Genomic DNA, 21,548 nt, shown 5'->3' on the forward strand with positions numbered 1-21,548 from the left:
CTCAGATGCCATGATTAATACAAATCACAGTATCTGCGGCTATGTAGCACATTGAATGGATTATCAGATCCGATCATCCAACTTGGAGGCCGAAGGTCCCCTCACCTGCTCCGGCCGTCATCCCAAGGTCCTCTTCCATGGCCTGACACCTATGCATAGCACTGTTTAGTATCTGCAATCTGAAAATTGCTATAGATAGTCCCAGCTGCTATATGATCCACAGGAAGTTATTTTCTTTTTGAATTTACTTTCTGTTTGACCACATGTTAAAGCATCCCTTGAGCAGCAGGCACCTGAAGCAATTTTTACCTGACAGAACACCCTCAGGTACTGGGACCTCGCAAACGTATTTAAAGGGGTACTCCGGCGCTAAGACATCTTATCCCCTATCCAAAGGATAGGGGATAAGATGCCTGATTGCGGGGGTCCCACCGCTGGGGACCCCCGTGATAATGCACGCAGCACCCCGTTATAATCAGTTCCCAGAGCATGTTCGCTATGGGTCTGATTACTGGCGGACATGCTCTGGGAACTGATTATAATGGGGTGCTGCGTTCAAGATCACGGGGGTCCCAAGCGGCGGGACCCCCGCAATCAGGAATCTTATCCCCTATCCGTTGGATATGGGATAAGATGTCTTAGCGCCAGAGTACCCCTTTAAAAACGCTTGGGAGGTCCCAGTACCGGAGTGTGTCCTGTCAGATAAACATTGCTTCAGGTGCCTGCTGTTCAAGTGATGCTTTAATATTTGTTATGATCTTTGCCTGTTCATTTATATTATGTTGCACTGTATCTTTAAAAAATGTACAGGATATCTGTAAGGAAGTATAATGAAGAGTACCCATGTGACCCTGGTTGCCCAATGGGAGGCTTCCCTATATATATAGTGTAAGGGGGGAGGAGCTGTTCAGTTCAGAGTTGAGAGTTCAGTTCAGTGCAGAGCTCAGCGTGAGCAGCAGTGTGGAGAAGAGACAGCAGAAGCGTGAGTGATCTAAGGAAAGCCTAAAGTAAATCTTTCAAGAAGTGATCACACCCTTCTGCAAGTGTTCCCTGCCCAGGAGGAGTCAGAAACTCCTAATTGTAAGCATAATACCCGGTGAGTTGACGGGCCACACAGCGATAGTTCATACCCTGGTGGTGTAGCATTAATTGGACACTATCAGTACCCTAGTCAGCGTGGGTGTTACGCCTAGCGCTCCGGGTCCCCGCTCCTCCCCGGAGCGCTCACGGCGCCTTTCTCCCTGCAGCTCCCCGGTCAGCGCTGACCGGGAGCGCTGCCCTGTCATGGCCGTTGGGGATGCGATTCGCACAGCGGGACGCGCCCGCTCGCGAATCACATCCCAGGTCACTTACCCGTTCCCGTCTCCTGCGGTCATGTGCTGGCGCGCGCGGCTCCGCTCTCTAGGGCGCGCGCGCGCCAGCTCCCTGAGACTTAAAGGGCCAGTGCACCAATGATTGGTGCCTGGCCCAATTAGCTTAATTGGTTCCCATCTGTTTCCTGGCTATATCTAGTCTCCTCCCTTGCACTTCCTTGCCGGATCTTGTTGCCCTAGAGCCTAGTGAAAGCGTTTTTGTGTGTTTATACCCTGTGTACCAGAACTTTGCTATCTCCCCTGACTACGAACCTTGCCGCCTGCCCCCGACCTTCTGCTACGTCCGACTTTGCTTCTGCCTACTCCCTTGTACCTCGCCTATCTTCAGCAGCCAGAGAGGTGAGCCGTTGCTAGTGGATACGACCTGGTCACTACCGCCGCAGCAAGACCATCCCGCTTTGCGGCGGGCTCTGGTGAAAACCAGTAGTGGCTTAGAACCGGTCCACTAGCACGGTCCACGTCAATCCCTCTCTGGCACAGAGGATCCACTACCTGCCAGCCGGCATCGTGACAGTAGATCCGGCCATGGATCCCGCTGAAGTTCCTCTGCCTGTTGTCGCCGACCTCCCCACACTGGTCGCCCAGCAAGCCCGACAGATTGCCCAACAAGATCACCAGCTGTCGTACTTGACCACCATGACTCAGCAACTCCAGTCGCAGCTACAGCAGATTCAGTCTCAGCTACAGCAGCAGCAACCATCTCCTCCGCCAGCTCCTGCACCTCTTCCGCAGCGAGTGGCCACTCCTAGCCTCCGCCTGTCTTTGCCGGACAAATTTAATGGGGACTCTAAGTTTTGCCGTGGCTTTCTTTCACAATGTTCCCTGCATCTGGAGATGATGTCGGATCAGTTTCCTACTGAAAGGTCTAAGGTGGCTTTCGTAGTCAGCCTTCTGTCTGGAAAAGCCCTGTCATGGGCCACACCGCTCTGGGACCGTGATGACCCCGTCACTGCCTCTGTACACTCCTTCTTCTCGGAAATTCGAAGTGTCTTTGAGGAACCTGCCCGAGCCTCTTCTGCTGAGACTGCCCTGCTGAACCTGGTCCAGGGTAATTCCTCCGTTGGCGAGTACGCCATACAATTCCGTACTCTTGCTTCTGAACTTTCCTGGAATAATGAGGCTCTCTGCGCGACCTTTAAAAAAGGCCTATCCAGCAACATTAAAGATGTTCTGGCCGCACGAGAGACTCCTGCTAGCCTGCATGAACTCATTCATCTAGCCACTCGCATTGACATGCGTTTTTCTGAGAGGCATCAAGAGCTCCGCCAGGAAAAAGACTTAGATCTCTGGCCACCTCTCCCACAGTCTCCACTGCAATCTGCGCCTAGGCCTCCCGCCGAGGAGGCCATGCAAGTGGATCGGTCTCGCCTGACCCTGGAGGAGAGGAATCGCCGTAAGGAAGAGAATCTTTGTTTGTACTGTGCCAGTACTGAACATTTTCTGGTGGATTGCCCAATCCGTCCTCCACGTCTGGGAAACGCACGCTCACACTCAGCTCTCGTGGGTGTGGCGTCTCTTGATGCCAAGTCGGCTTCTCCACGTCTCACGGTACCTGTTCGGATTTCCACTTCAGCCAGCTCTCCCCTCTCAGCCGTGGCCTGTCTGGACTCTGGAGCTTCTGGAAATTTTATTCGGGAGTCCTTTGTGAATAAATTCCATATTCCGGTGACCCGTCTTGTCAAGCCACTCCGCATCTCCGCGGTCAACGGAGCCAGGTTGGACTGTACCATACGTTTCCGCACGGAGCCCCTTCTTATGAGCATCGGATCTCATCACGAGAGGATTGAACTTTTGGTCCTCCCCAATTGCACCTCGGAAATTCTCCTTGGACTTCCCTGGCTTCTACTTCATTCCCCAACCCTGGATTGGTCCACTGGGGAGATCAAGAGTTGGGGGTCCTCTTGTGCCAAGAACTGTCTAAAACCGGTTCCCAGTATCCCTTGCCGTAACTCTGTGGTTCCTCCTGTATCCGGTCCCCCTAAGGTCATTAAGGACTCTGCCTGCCACAGGAAATGCCCCTCCCCCCCTCCCAGGCAAGCTTCTGTGTCCCCTCATGGCCCTCGTCCTGGTGTCACACTGCCCCGTGCCAGGTCTCGCCCTCTGCCCTCTCTCCCCATTCCTACTCCTGCGGTTCTGCCTGCCGTTGAGGAATCCCTCCATCCTTTCCCGGTGTCCTCATCCCAGGGGAGGCAGTTACCCGATAAAGAGAAGGGGAGACCTAAGGGGGGGGGTACTGTTACGCCTAGCGCTCCGGGTCCCCGCTCCTCCCCGGAGCGCTCACGGCGCCTTTCTCCCTGCAGCTCCCCGGTCAGCGCTGACCGGGAGCGCTGCCCTGTCATGGCCGTTGGGGATGCGATTCGCACAGCGGGACGCGCCCGCTCGCGAATCGCATCCCAGGTCACTTACCCGTTCCCGTCTCCTGCGGTCATGTGCTGGCGCGCGCGGCTCCGCTCTCTAGGGCGCGCGCGCGCCAGCTCCCTGAGACTTAAAGGGCCAGTGCACCAATGATTGGTGCCTGGCCCAATTAGCTTAATTGGTTCCCATCTGTTTCCTGGCTATATCTAGTCTCCTCCCTTGCACTTCCTTGCCGGATCTTGTTGCCCTAGAGCCTAGTGAAAGCGTTTTTGTGTGTTTATACCCTGTGTACCAGAACTTTGCTATCTCCCCTGACTACGAACCTTGCCGCCTGCCCCCGACCTTCTGCTACGTCCGACTTTGCTTCTGCCTACTCCCTTGTACCTCGCCTATCTTCAGCAGCCAGAGAGGTGAGCCGTTGCTAGTGGATACGACCTGGTCACTACCGCCGCAGCAAGACCATCCCGCTTTGCGGCGGGCTCTGGTGAAAACCAGTAGTGGCTTAGAACCGGTCCACTAGCACGGTCCACGTCAATCCCTCTCTGGCACAGAGGATCCACTACCTGCCAGCCGGCATCGTGACAGTGGGAGGCCTCAGAATTAAGTCTAATGCCCCAAGCACAATAATACAAGTCACAGCAATACTACAGGGCTCCCAAGGGTAACACTGCATCTCGTCTACTCTAATCTGCGCTGTGAGGATTGTAACATCTACTTCTGCTTCAGTAAAGACAGTTATCTGTAACCTGACATCTGTGTATTTCTTATCCTGGCCCAGGAGAAGCTGTCCTGTTTTCAGACTGTGTAGGTTACCGATGCCCTGGCGTCATGATCATACCCATACACCCTGCACACAGTACCCCCAAATTGGGCGCCACATGTACTTATGCTAAAATACAGGCCAGCCCACTGTAGACAGGATAGCTTATCACAGTTACCACAGATTAGATGACGGCCCTGACATGTTGCAAGCAATCCCATACTACCATGTCCCAGAGATGCTCTATACGTTTAGGATATGAGGACTGTGAAAAGCAGGATAGCAAGGAAAACTTGCTGTCATGTTCTTGGAAACAATCTTTGACAATAGGTGACATGACATGGTGCAAGGTCAAGTTGAAAGTGTCTTCTGCCATAGTGTAAACAGTTGTCATAAAGGGATAAACTTGGACAGGGCAGGTGCCTCTAATAAAGTGGCTTTTCAGTGCATATACTAGTAATATAAAAAAAATGGAGAAGATCAGATTATATAATTTTTTCAGGTTATAAAATGAAAACAGTAATCTGATGGCTGCAACAGTCTATACAATGCTCCTAACAGGTTTGATATCTACAATCAATATTCCTGTATATCTGTCCTCTCAGGAAAGAACAATATATCACAAATATAAGGAAGCAGCATTCTATGCACAGACATGAAATATACACACTGTCCAGGATTGTCAGTGTATTATAGGTGCCCGTCGCCATGAAATGTAATAATGAAATAAATAAATAAGATTTTTTTTATTACACATACACTTAGGAAATAAATACAAGGAACTGTAACATATCACAGTCTGCTGTTCGTATTTCATTTTGAAGTCACTATCATGTAAACATTTTAATTGCTGTAAAAAAGGCTACAATGTATTAAGTGAGATGTCACAATGCTTGGAGAGAGCAGGATTTCACATGCGTGATATTTATGGCTTTTGAAGCATGAACTCTGGTGCCCTCTGCTGTTAATGAATAAACATTTCACCCAGAGCGCTCTTCATCTGTATAATATGTATAATATGTAAAATGTTGTGTTTCCAAAATTTCCCAACATCAATAAATTTACTGTAAGGCAGTGTTCACATCCTGATTAGTGCCTTCGAGGCACAGATATGATTTCTTAAGCTTAAATTGTCTGCAGTTATATCTGTGCACAGACAGGCATCTACACATTTATTCCTATAGCCCGCACAGACCCGATCGTACGCAGCTAGTCACTATGTTCAGGTCATTTTCCAAGCACCTCCTACTTTGGACTCGGAATGAAAATCATGATCTATAACATTTTTCAGTCTGATTCCAAAATATGGGAGGTATGGTAATTTAGCATAGTGGTTTAAAATTGTTTTTATTTCCTTTAACCCCTTAAGGACTGGGTTTTTTTCCGCTTTTGCGTTTTCGTTTTTTGCTCCTTGCCTTTAAAAAAATCATAACTCTTTAAATTTTGCACCTAAAAATCCATATGATGGCTTATTTTTTGCGCCACCAATTCTACTTTGTAGTGTCATCAGTCATTTTGCCCAAAAATCTACGGTGAAACGGAAAAAAAATCATTGTGAGACAAAACTGAAAAAAAAATAACGGCGTTTTGTAAATTTTGGGGGCTTCCGTTTCTACCTAGTAAATTTTTCGGTAAAAATGACACCTTATCTTTATTCTGTAGGTCCATATGATTAAAATGATACCCTACTTATATAGGTTTGATTTTGTCGTACTTCTGGAAAAAAATCATAACTACATGCAGGAAAATTAATATGTTTAAAATTGTCATCTTCTGACCCCTATAACTTTTTTATATTTCCACGTATGGGGCGGTATGAGGGCTCATTTTTTGCGCCGTGATCTGAAGTTTTTAACGCCATTTTTGCATTGATAGGACTTATTGATCGCTTTTTATAAATTTTTTCATGAAATAAAAAGTGAGCAAAAATGCACTCTTTTGGACTTTGGAATTTTTTTTTCCCCTACACCATTGACCGTGCGGTTTAATTAACGATATATTTTTATAATTCGGACATTTCCGCACACAGCGATACCATATATGTTTATTTTTACTTACACAGTGGTTTTTTTTTTTATGGGAAAAGGGGGGTGATTCAAACTTTTAATAGGGAAGGGGTTAAATGATATGTATTCACTTTTTTTTCCACTTTTTTTTGCAGTGTTATAGCTCCCATAGGGACCTATAACACTGCACACACTGATCTTCTATGTTGATCACTGGTTTCTCATAAGAAACCAGTGATCGATGATTCTGCCGCTTGACTGCTCATGCCTGGATCTCAGGCACTGAGCAGTCATTCGGCGATCGGACAGTGAGGAGGCAGGTAGGGAACCTTCTGTTGTCCTGGATGCTGTTCGGAATGCCGCAATTTCGCCATGGCTATCCTAAACAGCCCACTGAGCTAACCGGCATACTTTCCCTTTCACTTTAGACGCTGCGTTCAACTTTGAACACCGCGTCTAAAGGGTTAATAGCGCGCGGCACCGCGATCAATGCCGCACGCTATTAGCCACGGGTCCCGGCCATTGTTAGAGGCCGGGCCCGACCCGCTATGACGCGGGGCCACGCCGTGGCCCCGCATTATAGATTGACAGCGGACACATGATGTTCCAGTACATCATGTGTCCTTAAGGAGTGAAAAATAAAAGAAGACCCACAATGTACACATTTCAAGCTATACATGACTATTAGCATAGGGTGTATAGGTCAAAAAGCATAAGCTGTGTGTTGACTTTTCTTTTAACCCCTTAAGGACTCAGCCCTTTTTCACCTTAAAGGGGTACTCCACCCCTAGACATCTTCCTATCCTTTGGATAGGAGATAAGATGTCTGATGGCGGGGGTCCTGCCGCTGGGGACCCCCGCATTCTACCATGCGGCACCGACAGCTTTCACGCCCCCTCCCATAGACTTGCACTGAGGGGGAGGGTGTGACCTCACACGGGGGCGGAGTCGTGACATCACAATCTTACGTCCCCGTGGTCGGGATGGTATTAGCCTGAGGGCCTCCAGTGGTTCTGGAAGCCGTTACAGGTGGGTGCCGTATGGTAGAATGCGGGGGTCCCCAGCGGTGGAAACCCCACGATCAGATGTCTAGGGGTGGAATACCCTTTAAGGACTCAGCCCTTCTTTGCAATTCCGACCACTGTCACTTTATGCATTCATAACTCTGGGATGCTATTTACTGTTTATTCTGATTCGGAGATAGTTTTTTTCGTGAAATATTCTACTTTAACCCCTTAAGGACGCAGGGTTTTTCGGTTTTTGCACTTTCGTTTTTTCCTCCTCACCTTTTAAAAATAATAACCCTTTCAATTTTGCACCTAAAAATCCATATGATAGCTTATTTTTTGCGCCACCAATTCTAATTTGCAGTGACATCAGTCATCTTTCCCAAAAATCTACAGAAATGGCAAAAAAAATAATTATGCAATGAAATTGAAGAAAAAACGCTATTTTGTAACTTTTGGGGGCTTCCGTTTCTGCACAGTACATTTTTCAATAAAAATGACACCTGATCTTTATTCTATAGGTCCATACGATTAAAATGATACCCTACTTATATAGGTTTGATTTTGTCGTACTTCTGGAAAAAATCATAACTTCATGCAGGGAAATTTATACGTTTAAAATTGTCATCTTCTGACCCCTATAACTTTTTTATTTTACTGCGTATGGGACGGTATGATGGCTAATTTTTTGCACCGTGATCTGAAATTTTTAGAGGTACGATTTTTGTATTGATCGGACTTTTTGATTGCCTTTTATTCATTTTTTCATGATATAAAAAGTGACCAAAAATACGTTATTTTGGACTGTCAAATTTTTTTGCGCGTACACCATTGACCATGTGGTTTAATTAATAATATATTTTTATAGTTTGGACATTTACGCACTCAGCGATACCACATATGTTTATATTTATTTGTATTTACTTGGTGTTTTTTTAATGGGAAAAGGGGGGTGATTTGAACTTTTATTAAGGAAAGGGTTAAATCACATTTAATAACTTTTTTTTTACACTTTTTTTTGCAGTGTTATAGCTCTCATTGCATAGCTTTGAAATGATCAGCGTTATCGGCGGTCGATTGCTCAAGCCTGCATCTCAGGCTTGGAGCAATCAATCGCCGAAGGGACACGCTGGAGGAAGGTAAGAGGACCTCCGCTCGTGTCCCAGCTGATCGGGACACCGCATTTTCACTGCGGTGGTCCCGATCAGCCCCACTGAGCAGCCGGGAAGGTTTTACTTTCGTTTTAGACGCGGCGTTCAACTTTGAACACCTTGTCTAAAGGGTTAATAGCGCGCGGCACTGTGATCGCTGTTGCGCGCTATTAGCCCCGGGTCCCGGCTTCAGATACATGCGGGACCGACCCGATATGACGGGGGGTCACCGCGTGACCCCGCGTTATATCGCGGGGGGCGGTCAAGAATGTGAATATACGTCCTTGGTCATTAATGGGTTAATATAGTGGTACATTTTCGTCGTTACTTGCATCCTTCACAATTGCGATTTGCATGAATTCACAATTGCGATTTGCGGCTATTCCGGGTCATACTGGTCTATGGTAACCCGGTGACCCGGAATATAACGGGGATCGCGGTTGTCCATGACACCCAAGATCCTCCTGAAGGCATAGGAGTGAGGTGGCAGGGGTGCGACCCCTCCTATCCCTGCTATTGGTGGTCTAGACGCGACCACCAATAGCAGATTGGCGGCGGGGGGCTTTACTTTCAGTTTCCCCGTTCTGCCCACATACAATAGGCGGGGCAGAACGGGGAACCGACAGAGGACCGGCGCCGACGTCAACTTACCCTGCGGGCGAGGCTGCGGGCGACAATCGGTGGAGGAGATTGGAGTCCGGCGATGTCATGCGGCTGGCTCCCTGGATCCAACGGAAGCCGGTAATTTGCCTAGCAACATCTGGAGGGTACAGTTTGAGACCACTATACAGTAATCTCTAAACTGTAAACCGCCAGATGTTGCAAAACTACAACTCCAGTCCCAGCATGCCCAGACAGATGTTAGGGCATGCAGGGATTTGTGGTTTTGCAACAGCTGGAGGGCCCCAGTTTGGAGATCACTGGCAGTGATCTCTAACTGTGGCCCTCCAGATGTTGCAAAACTGCAACTCCTAGCATGCCCAAACAGCAGTATGCTGTCAGGGCATGCTGGAATTTGTAGTTTTGCAACAGCTGGAGGTCCACAGTTTGGAGATCTCTAAATTGTAGCCCTCCAGATGTTGCAAAACTGCAAATCCCTGCATGCCCTAACAGCAAACAGCTGTCTCGGCATGCTGGGAGTTGTAGTTGCGTACCTCCGGCTGTTGCATAACTACATCTCCCAGCATGCCCTTCGGCGATCAGTACATGCTGGGAGTTGTAGTTTTGCAACAGCTGGAGGCACACCGGTTGGTAAATACTGAGTTAGGTAACAGAACCTAACTGAAGGTGTTCCAACCAGTGTGCCTCCAGCTGTTGCAAAAGTACAACTCCCAGCATGCACTGTCTGTCATTACATGCTGGGAGTTGTAGTTTTGAAACAGCTGGAGGTTTTCCCCCCCCATGTGAATGTACAGGGTACATTCACACATGCAGGTTTACAGTAAGTTTCGACGCAGCGCATACTCCTAGCGGGAAACTCACTGTAACCCGCCAGTCCTAATGTACCCTAAAAACACTACACTAACACATAATAAAGGGTAAAACACTATATATAAACCCCCTTACACTCCCCCCCCCCCCCCCCCCCCAATAAAAATGAAAAACGTACTGTACGGCAGTGTTTCCAAAACGGAGCCTCCAGCTGTTGCAAAACAACAACTCCCAGCATTTCCAGACAGCCACTGACTGTCCAAGCATGCTGGGAGTTTAGCAACAGCTGGAGGCACCCTGTTTGGGAATCACTGGCGTAGAATACCCCTATGTCCACCCCTATGCAATCCTTAATTAAGTCCTCAAATGCGCATGGTGCTCTCTCACTTCGGAGCCCTGTCATATTTCAAGGAAACAGTTTAGGGCCACATATGGGGTATTTCCGTACTCTGGAGAAATTGCACAACAAATTTTGGGGGTCTTTTTCTCCTTTTACCCCTTATGAAAAAGAAAAGTTGGGGTCTACACCAGCCTGTTAGTGTAAAAAAAAAATATATATGTTTACACTAACATGCTGGTGTTGTCCTTTACTTTTTATTTTCACAAGAGGTAAAAGGAAAAAAAGGCCCCCAAAATTTGTAACATAATTTCTCCTGAGCATGGAAATACCCCAGATGTGGGTGTAAAATGCTCGGCGGGGGCACAACGAGGCTCAGGAGTGAGAGCGCACTATGTACATTTGAGGCCTAAATTGGTGATTTGCACGGGGGTGGCTGATTTTACAGCGGTTCTGACATAAATGCAAAAAAATAAATACCCACATGTGAACCCATTTTGGAAACTACACCCCTCACGTAATGTAATAAGGCATACAGTGAGCATTTACGCCCCACAGGGGTCTGACAGATTTTTGGAACAGTGGTCCGTGAAAATGAAAATTTTAATTTTTCATTTGCACAGCCCACTGTTCCAAAGATCTGTCAAACGCCAGTGGGGTGTAAATACTCACTGCACCCCTTATTAAATTCTGTGAGGGGTGTAGTTTCCAAAATGGGGTCACAGGTGGGGGGCGTCAACTGTTCTGGCACCACGGGGGGCTTTGTAAACGCACATGGCCCCTGACTTCCATTCCAAACGAATTCCCTTTTCAGAAGCTTCTTCTCTTCTAAGCATTGTATTGCGCCAGCAGAGCACTTGACGTCCACACATTGGGTATTTCCATACTCAGAAGAAATGGGGTTACAAATTTCGGGGATAATTTTCTCCTATTACCCCTTGTAAAAATGTAAAATTTGGGGAAAAACCAGCATTTTAGTGAAAAAATTTTCTTTTTTCATTTACACATCCGACTTTAACAAAAAAGTTGTGAAATACCTGTAAGGTATTAAGGCTCCCTGTACCCCTCGTTACATTTCTTGAGGGGTGTAGTTTCCAAAATAGTATGCCATGTGTTTTTTTTTTTGCTGTTCTGGCACCATAGGGGCTTCCTAAATGTGAAACCATTTCAGAAAAACTCACTCTCCAAAATCCCACTGTCGCTCCTTCCCTTCTGAGCCCTCTACAGCGCCCGCCGAACACTTGACATACACATGAGGTATTTTCTTACTCGAGAGAAATTGGGTTACAATATTTGAGAGGATTTTTTTTCCTTTTACCTCTTGTAAAAATTCAAAAACTGGGTCTACAAGAACATGTGAGTGTAAAAAATGAAGATTTAGAATTTTCTCCTTCACTTTGCTGCTATTCCTGTGAAACACCTAAAGGGTTAACACACTTACTGAATGTCATTTTGAATAGGTTGAGGGGTGCAGTTTTTATAATGGGGTCATTTGTGGGTTATTTCTAATATGAAGGCCCTTCAAATCCACTTCAAACCTGAACTGGTCCATGAAAAATTCCGATTTTGAAAATCTGGTGAAAAATTGGAAAATTGCTGCTGAACTTTGAAGCCCTCTGATGTCTTCCAAAAGTAAAAACACGTCAACTTTATGATGCAAACATAAAGTAGACATATTGTATATGTGTATATGTGATGTATATGTGAATCAAAATATTATTTATATCAAAAATCTACGGTGAAACGGAAAAAAAAAAATCATTGTGCGACAAAATTGGAAAATAAAACACAGTTTTGTAACTTTTGGGGGCTTCCGTTTCTACGTAGTACATTTTTCAGTAAAAATGACACCTTATCTTTATTCTGTAGGTCCATATGATTAAAATGATACCCTACTTATATAGGTTTGATTTTGTCGGACTTCTGGAAAAAATCATAACTACATGCAGAAAAATTAATACGTTTAAAATTGGCATCTTCTGACCCCTATAACTTTTTTATTTTTCCGTGTATGGGGCGGTATGAGGGCTCATTTTTTGTGCCGTGATCTGAAGTTTTTAACGGTACCATTTTTGCATTGATAGGACTTATTGATGCACTATTTTGGACTTTGGAATTTTTTTTGCGCGCACGCCATTGACCGAGCGGTTTAATTAATGATATATTTTTATAATTCGGACATTTCCGCACGCGGTGATACCATATATGTTTATTTTTACTTACACTGTGTTTTTTTTTATTGGAAAAAGGGGGTGATTCAAACTTTTAATAGGGGAGGAGATAAATGATCTTTATTCACTTTTTTTTTTCACTTTTTTTTTGCAGTGTTATAAGTCCCATAGGGACCTATAACACTGCACACACTGATCTTCATCATTGATCACTGTTTTTTCATAGGAAACCAGTGATCGACGATTCTGCCGCATGACTGCTCATGCCTGGATCTCAGGCACTGAGCAGTCATTCGGCGATCGGACAGCGAGGAGGCAGGTAGGGGCCCTCCCGCTGTCCTGTAAGCTGTTCGGGATGCCGCGATTTCGCCGCAGCTATCCCGAACAGCCCACTGAGCTAGCCGGCAACTTTCGCTTTCGCTTTTAGCTGCGCGGCTCAGCTCTGAGCGCGCGGCTAAAGGGTTAATAGCGCTATTAGAGGCGGGTCCCGGCTTCACTATGACGCCGGGCCCGCCATGATATGATGCGGGGTTACTGTGTAACCCTGCGTTATATCAGGAGAGCAGGACCAAGGACGTACCGGTACGTCCTTGGTCCTTAAGGGGTTAATGCTTAAAGTGGTATTCAGGGCCAAAAAATTTTTTTTATATATCAAATGGCTCCCGAAAGTTAAACAGATTTGTAAATTACTTTGATTAAAAAATCTTAATCCTTGCAATAGTTATTAGCTTCTGAAGTTGAGTTGTTTTTTCTGTCTAACTGCTTTCTGATGACTCACATCCTGGGAGCTGTGCAGTTCCTATGGGGATATTCTCCCATCATGCACAGCTCCCGGGACGGGACATCATCATTGAGCAGTTAGACAGAAAACTTCAGAAGCTAATAACTATTGGAAGGATTAAAATGTTTTAATAGAAGTAATTTACAAATCTAAAGAAAAAGAATAAGTGCAGCTCACAATTAATGCACTAATCCGAGGTTAAATTGGGTAGGCACCTATACCCTAGGTGCAAGAGGAAAAAGTTCAAAATATTTACCCCAAACCTCAAGGAGAGTCTATATAATATTAATATTTATAATGAATGGAACAGACGGTGCTTCAATTAACAGTAATATTTATTATAATATCACATCAATTATAAAAATTAGATTAAGATGATCCCCTCACAGGGCCCTATGGGGGGATCAGACAATAAAATAAAATACACTAAAATAATTCCTGATGCCTCTAATGTGCATTCATATAGCAGATAACATATAAAGATATCTAGCAATAAATGGTTCCCTGTAAGGGTGTGAGTGTAATAGATCACAAAACTGTTCTTTCAATAAAGATGAATGGCAATTAGTATGAATGTCAGTTGTTATCGAACAATGATGCAATATTGTCCTTCTGATATGAAAGTGTATCAGGATTACAGTATTCACTGAAGGCAGAGATATTAAAAGTTCCAGCAGAGTAAGATGTAATAGAAAGTCTGTGGACTAAAATGCCGATATTTGTCTGCACTGGCAGGCGCTGACTAGAGATATTGCCAGTGATAATAGCAGCTGGTCCGAACTGCACCGGACCCGTTATTTAGGCTGCCCGTCTGTATGCACAGGATTATAGAAGCGCTTTAAGAGTAGAAGTTATGCGCTCACCGGTATCCGATGTTAGGCAGTCCACGTTAGTATCCGATCTGGGACAAGAGCTGTTTTCCGGATTTAATTTACAAATCTGTTTAACTTTCCGGAGCCAGTTGATATATAAAAAAAAAAGTTTTTGCCTGGAATACCCCTTTAAAGTGAAAGTGGTCAGATGTGCAAAAAAAGCTCTGGTCCTACAGTGAAAATTGGCCTGGTCCTTAAGGGGTTAAGATGGGTTTTACATTTGTAAATAAAAATGGTTACCTTTATAGATTTTTATATTAATGATACTTTTTTTATTACTTTTTTTAATACCAGGATTTTCACCATTTTTTTTAAATTATGTTTTACTTAAATCTTGTTATAATGTCTCCGCTGTCTCGTGGACACAGCTTCACATCAAGTTTATACCGAATCTCAAGGAAAGACACGCTGGTTTGCTTAACTGATGTAATCTTTACTGAGATATAATGAAAGTGCGCGGTAAAACTGTAAAACAAACATATGAAAGACAAATGTAAGCATGGCTATTCAAGTGCCTTACATTATGCATAGCTAATACATAGATAGTCTAACATGTGCTCACTTACTACACACTGAAAACACATTATCTATCTACAAATGCCGAGCATCTCTCTACACAAGGTAACTAGCAATTCCTTACTCACAGGCTTTGGTATTTATCAGATTTGCAGTCTGTATTAGCTTTAAGAAGTCCTGTGGATCTGGTCACTGTGGTGGCTGGAGCTGAAATGAATGAGACATGCCGGAGCTAGCCCTATGTTTTAGAGAGAAGGCCCGCCTCTAGGCTTCAAGAAAATGGAGGGTCTTAAAGGAACAGACCCTGCTGAGTGCCAAGCATGTAAAATACATTGCGAAGGCAGCACACTCCCCACCTGGCATACTTTTTGTTATGCCACTAACCCTTGGACAGAAGTAAAACTACTTCAGAAATTGGCCTTGCATACACTTTGGGAATGCCCTGTCTAACAATCCTAACTTCAACCTTTCTAACTCTAGCATCACTACTAGGATCAGTCCCCACAATGAGTCCAATAGGCCACTCGTTCCTGTGGGCCTGAGAGTCTTTCAGTAGGACAAAGTCTCCAACTTGTAAATTGGGCTTGTCATCTTGCCATTTCTTGCGTGGCTGGAATATCACCAGGTATTCCTGTCTCCACCTCTTCCAGAAAATGTCCGCAAGACTTTGAACTTGTTTCCTTTGCTTGGTGTACAAGTCCTTGAGCGAATTGTGTTGAGAAATCTCTTCCGTTTTCAGAAGGCCTTGGATTTCTTCTTTAAAGACTTCCTGCTGGATGCATCTGATGATCGTGACCTTAAGTTTTCCGATTGCACGGGTCAGCGACTTCCAGCTGGAAAACCTTTCAAATCTATGAGCGCCCAGACTGTCTCTTGTAACTATAGTCCTACAAACTGTCACTTGAGGTCTTACCTCTTTGTCTTGATCTGGTTCTATGAGCTGAAAGGTCTCTACCTGAGTAGTTTCTTTGGTTTCTGGTTTACGAAGAAAGGATGGACCTACGAACCAGTTAGTTTGCTTGAGCGCAGCGGCTGGCACTAGTCTCGTCCCATGATCAGCTGGGTTCTTGTCTGTGCTGATGTGATGCCACTGTTCTGGACTTGTAGACTTTCTGATACGTGTCACTCTGTTGGCCACGTATGTATAAAATCTTCTTGAAGCATTGTGAATATATCCTAACACAATCTTGCTGTCTGTATAAAAGTTAATTGTATGGATCTCGATGTCCAGTTCTGTTGTAATCATGTCTGCCATCTCTACAGCTAAGACAGCAGCACAAAGTTCTAGACGTGGGACAGTGTGAGCGGGTCTAGGAGCCAGCTTAGATTTTCCCATGATGAACCCGACATGGCTTTGTCCCTCAGTGTCTATTACCCTAAGGTAGGCGACAGATGCGATAGCCATAGTGGAGGCGTCAGAGAATATGCATATTTCTCTTCTCTTTGTAGCAGACAAGGAAACAGATACGTATGGTCTAGGGATGTTGAGTTGTTCAAGCTCTAACAATGAGTCTTTCCACAACTTCCACTGCATTTCCTTCTCTTCAGGTAGAGGTATGTCCCAGTCACTTTGTTCTTGCTCAGTAGTGATCTGTCTCAAAAGAGCTTTACCTTGCATGATGATGGGTGCTACGAACCCCAGGGGGTCGTAAAGACTGTTGACTGTAGATAGGACACCTCTTTTTGTGAATGGCTTCTCTTCTCTGGAGACCCTGAAGGTGAAACTGTCAGTCTTCAGGTCCCAACTAATCCCAAGACTTCTTTGCAAGGGTGGTGATTCTGTTCCTAGATCCAAGTCTTTGAGGTCTTTAGCACGGTCTTCCATTGGAAATGCTTCCATGACTCTGTTGCTGTTGGAAGCTACCTTGTTCAGTCTTATGTTGGATTCTGCCAACATTTCTCTTGTACTTTTCAGGACGTTGATAGCTTCTTCGTTGCTGGAGAAAGAAGCAAGTCCATCATCTACGTAGAAGTTCTTCATGACGAACTGTGTGGCTTCTTGACCATGTCTTTCACCTTGTTGTGCTGCTCGTCTCAGGTTGTAGATAGCTACAGCTGGAGAAGGGCTGTTTCCAAACACATGTACCTTCATCCTGTACTCTGTGATTTCTTTGTTAAAGTCATTGTCTGCATACCACAGGAACCTTAAGTAGTCTCTGTGATCTTCACGAACAAGGAAACAGTAGAACATCTGTTGTACGTCTGCTGTCACTGCTACGAGTTCTTTTCTGAACCTGATGAGTACTCCAAGGAGTGTATTGTTCAGGTCCGGTCCGCTGAGAAGGACATAATTTAGTGAGAGGCCTTTGTGCTTCGCACTAGAGTCAAATACTACCCGTATCTGGCCTGGTTTCTGAGGATGGTACACCCCAAATATTGGTAAGTACCAGTGTTCTTGGTTCTCTTGTAGTGGTGGTGCCTTTTCAGCTTGATCGTTATCAAAGATCTTCTGCATGAAGGCTTGGAAGTGTTTCTTCATATTTGGCTTTCTTTGTAGCATGTGCTGCAACGAGGTGAAGCGTTTCTCTGCTTGTACCTTGTTGTCAGGAAGGCGATGGCGTGGTGACCGGAAGGGTAGAGGGGCTACCCAGCTGCCTGATTTGTCTCTGAAGACTTCCCTGTCCATAATCTCAAGGAAGAGAGTATCTTCCACCGAGGGTGCTAGCTTGTCGTCATCTCGTGTTCTTTCAAACACCTTACAGCCCAGTTCATCTGTATCTCCAGTTGAGGCTAAGTCTTCCATGCACCTCTGGATACTCCGATGATGTGTTGGGTTTACAAGTCTCTCTTTAATGTGTAGACTGTTGGTACATGGGCAAAGACAAGATGTACGACCATTCTGTAACAGATGTGTTCTGTAGACATTTACCTTTTCTGGTTTGTGGAGTCCGTCTAGACATACTTCTCCAACGATGACCCATCCGAGATCAAGGCGTTGTGCAAATGGTGCATTGTGTGGCCCATTGTACTGTTCTCTGACTTTGTGCAGTCTGAGGATATCTCTCCCAAGTAGAAGGATGATTGCAGCATCTGGATCTAGTGCTGGTATCTGGTCTGCTATTCGCACCAGATGGGGGTGATGACGAGCAACTTCAGGTGTGGGGATCTCTGACCTGTCGTCTGGTATCTCATCACATTCTATGAGGGTAGGAAGAGTCACCTTTGTCTTTCCATCTAATGACTCAATGATGTAGTTGTTTGCTCTTCTCCCTGTTGTCTCTACAACTCCAGAACAAGTCTTCAGGGTGTATGGAGTTGGACTTCCTTTGTCACCGAAGAGGTCAAAGAACTCTGTTTTTGCCAGAGATCTGTTACTCTGTTCATCCAAGACTGTGTACATCTTGATTGCTTTTTCTCTGAAGCCTGCAGGATACACCTTGACTAAGCATATCTTGGAACATGATCTGGGGCGGCCCTGCTCTGTACAGATCTCAGTACACTTTGAGGTTACTGCTGGCGTTGTACTCTCGCCTTGCTCCCCACCATGATCTTCTTGAGTTGCTGGAACTTCTTGTTTCCATGGTGGTGGTCCTGGGTGCAGTGCTGACAGGTGTTTGTCACTGTTGCACTCTGTGCATTTTATTGTTTTTGTACAGTCTTTTGCAAGATGCTGAATTGAAGCGCAACATCTGAAACAAATGTGATTGTCTTTAAGGTAAGCTTTGCGCTCTTCTAATGTCTTACTTCTGAAACTGCGACATTTTCTTAGTGGATGAGGCTTGTTGTGGATAAGACATATTTTGTCTGGCTCCTCAACTTTCTTACTTGTGTTGTCTTCCTGATTGACTGCAGACTCAGGCGAGACTTCTGTCTTCCGTACAGAAACTGTTGCTCTGCGTTCTTTGTAAGGCGTTGGATGTTTTTGCTCTACCTTTGGGGAGCTTGCAGTTCTCTTGTTCAGGAAAGCAAAGCTTGGATCATTGCGTGTTTCAGCTTGGTCTACGATGAATTCAGCAAGGAAGGCAAATGGTGGAAATGCGACTCGATGATCTTTCTTGTATCTTGATGCTTGAGTGACCCACCTTTCTTGCAAGTTGAAAGGAAGTTTCTCGATTATGGGATCAACTCCACGTGCTGTATCTAAGTATGAGAGACCTGGCAGATATCCACTAGACTTAGCGGCTTCTATTTCTAAGAGTAGGTCCCCAAACCCTCTCAGCTTTTGATTGTCTTTGTTTGTCATTCTTGGATAGTTTTCTATCCTCTTCAGAAGAGCATCTTCAATCACTTCAGGTGACCCATAGCAGTGTTCTAGTCTCCTCCACACCATTGCAAGTCCTGCTGCTGCGTCATGAACATGTACTGATCTGATTCTTTGGGCTTGCTCAGTGGACTCTGTTCCTAGCCATTTGACGAGCAGATCAAGCTTTTCTCTGTCTGTCAGATCTAAGTCTTGGGTACCGCTTAGGAAAGATGACTTCCAGGCCCAGTAGTTTTCTGGACGGTCATCGAATTTCATGAGACCAGCGCTCACTATCTCACGGCGCATCAGGAATCTTGCTACCTCTGTAGCTCTTGCTGCATCTGGTGAATACTTCCTGGGTGTAAACTCAGGGTATGGCTGCGGCTGGTAAGGCTGATGAGGTACTTGACTAAGTCTGCTTTGTTCTCCTCTGTTGTAAGTCTTTCTGCTATAATCCAGACTTGTATTTGCTTGAGGAGGGAGTACATCAGCATCCGTTTGCACTCTTGTCAGGTTGGCAGATTGGTCTCTGAGCATGCAACCACTTGACTTCCTACCCTGAGGTTCTAATTCAGTCTTGCAGTGTTGCATAGTATCAAAGTTGCTTATTGATGGTCTTGGTGCATAATTGAACTGCTGGTCAGTGTACATGGTTGCTTGTGACTGTATGTACTCACGGGTACGTTGGCTTGCGCTGAGGGGTGACATCTGGGTTTCTATGTCAGCGAACTGAGCTTCGGCAGCCCTTGTGAGAACTTCTGCCTCGGCTAAGGCTGCTGCAGCGTTTTTCTGCTGTTGCAGTAAGTGTAAAGATGCTTGCACTTCAGCTTGTTCTTTCATCAATTCAGCTTCCTGCTTTGCATAGGACGCCATTGCACAAGCTGCCTCTGCTTTCGCTCTTGCCTTAGTTGCTATGGCGCTAGCGGATGACAGGCTGGTGGTGCTTGAGTGTCTAGAACTATGGCGTTTAAATCTTGATGCATCGGCGCTAACCGAAGTTAGATTTGTTTGACTGGACGCTCTAGACAATGTTGTGCACCTAGATCTACTTCTTGGGAAGGTGTCTTCCTCTTTATAGGAGCATTGAGGGTTAACTGTCAGAGTGCTGTTCTCTGGGTTCTGCATCTTGATTTAGCTGGCAGCGTAGATAATGATGATGACTGGACACAGCACAGCGGTGATATAGCACGTGAGAGAATTAGTTTCACTTTCTAGTGCTTCGCGCCCTTACTCCGACACAGACTGCAGGGCACAGGATTTATGAGTCTTTTTTACTGCTGCGGACGATTCAAAGCTGATTAACTGCTTCTGATAACGTTTTAAAAGCCTTTTTACTATAATGTCTCCGCTGTCTCGTGGACACAGCTTCACATCAAGTTTATACCGAATCTCAAGGAAAGACACGCTGGTTTGCTTAACTGATGTAATCTTTACTGAGATATAATGAAAGTGCGCGGTAAAACTGTAAAACAAACATATGAAAGACAAATGTAAGCATGGCTATTCAAGTGCCTTACATTATGCATAGCTAATACATAGATAGTCTAACATGTGCTCACTTACTACACACTGAAAACACATTATCTATCTACAAATGCCGAGCATCTCTCTACACAAGGTAACTAGCAATTCCTTACTCACAGGCTTTGGTATTTATCAGATTTGCAGTCTGTATTAGCTTTAAGAAGTCCTGTGGATCTGGTCACTGTGGTGGCTGGAGCTGAAATGAATGAGACATGCCGGAGCTAGCCCTATGTTTTAGAGAGAAGGCCCGCCTCTAGGCTTCAAGAAAATGGAGGGTCTTAAAGGAACAGACCCTGCTGAGTGCCAAGCATGTAAAATACATTGCGAAGGCAGCACACTTGTAACTACATTGTATTGGCATATACTGTATCTACTGTAGGTATCTATGGTCTGTGTGCTACCAGCATGCTCCAACAATAGGGAATATGCTCAGACAGCCCTGGGGTCCTGTGTATTTAGTGGGTGACACCTTTGTATTTAGTGGGTGACACAGTGTTGATCTGAAGTTCCTCTCCATAAGTTAATCTTATATAAATACTGAGTAGTTATATCATTGATGTATTATACCTTATACTACTGATACATGATTTGTTGATTATAAAGTATATTTGTTACAGGTTGTGCATATTACACCAACTTCTTTCAGTCTGACACCTGGTCAGGTTTAGTGGCAGAAAACAAAATCAGCCACAGTTCACATTGGAACAAAAATAAAAGTCTGGATTCACATAGCCATACACAGCCACCTGCTGTGTTACTAGAGAGCCACTGCTCTCACTCAGGGAGTCCACACTTGTGTGTCCAACGCGGCCCTTGCTGTGCCTGCCTGGCAATGGACACGGTGTCTTCCCCTCTTATAGCCACTTCTGTCTAAGGCTGGGTTCACACTACGTTTTGTCCCATACGGGAGCGCATACGGCAGGGGGGAGCTAAAAGCTTGCGCTCCCGTATGTGACCGTATGCGCTCCCATATGTCATTCACTTCAATGAGCCGACCGGAGTGAAACGTTCGGTCCGGTCGGCTCATTTTTGCGCCGTATGCGCTTTTACAACCGGACCTAAAACTGTGGTCAACCACGGT

At 45.3% G+C, this 21,548-nt stretch overlaps 2 protein-coding genes across 5 annotated transcripts in view; both read right to left on the reverse strand.

The window, feature by feature from the left end:
* RNF180 (ring finger protein 180) overlaps positions 1-21,548 on the reverse strand; it is a 102,743-nt gene that overhangs the window by 45,297 nt on the left and 35,898 nt on the right. The gene's annotated exons all lie outside the window — the stretch shown is intronic.
* LOC130291907 (uncharacterized) lies at positions 13,871-20,790 on the reverse strand. 4 transcript variants are annotated; one of them, XR_008848057.1, is made up of 3 exons: positions 20,585-20,790; positions 14,889-20,405; positions 13,872-14,709 (listed from the first exon to the last, which is right to left on the reverse strand). XR_008848057.1 is itself a non-coding variant. In XM_056541346.1 (2 exons), exon 2 carries the CDS (start codon positions 20,066-20,068, stop codon positions 15,140-15,142), a length of 4,929 nt encoding a protein of 1,642 aa, XP_056397321.1. In that variant the 5' UTR covers positions 20,069-20,405; positions 20,585-20,790; the 3' UTR covers positions 13,871-15,139. The 4 variants fall into 4 exon arrangements, 1 of the variants encoding a protein (XP_056397321.1); XR_008848058.1 differs by having other exon boundaries at positions 14,885-20,405; XM_056541346.1 differs by having other exon boundaries at positions 13,871-20,405.

Source organism: Hyla sarda, chromosome 1, assembly GCF_029499605.1.
Source record: "Hyla sarda isolate aHylSar1 chromosome 1, aHylSar1.hap1, whole genome shotgun sequence".
NCBI classification, from domain to species: Eukaryota; Metazoa; Chordata; class Amphibia; order Anura; family Hylidae; genus Hyla; species Hyla sarda.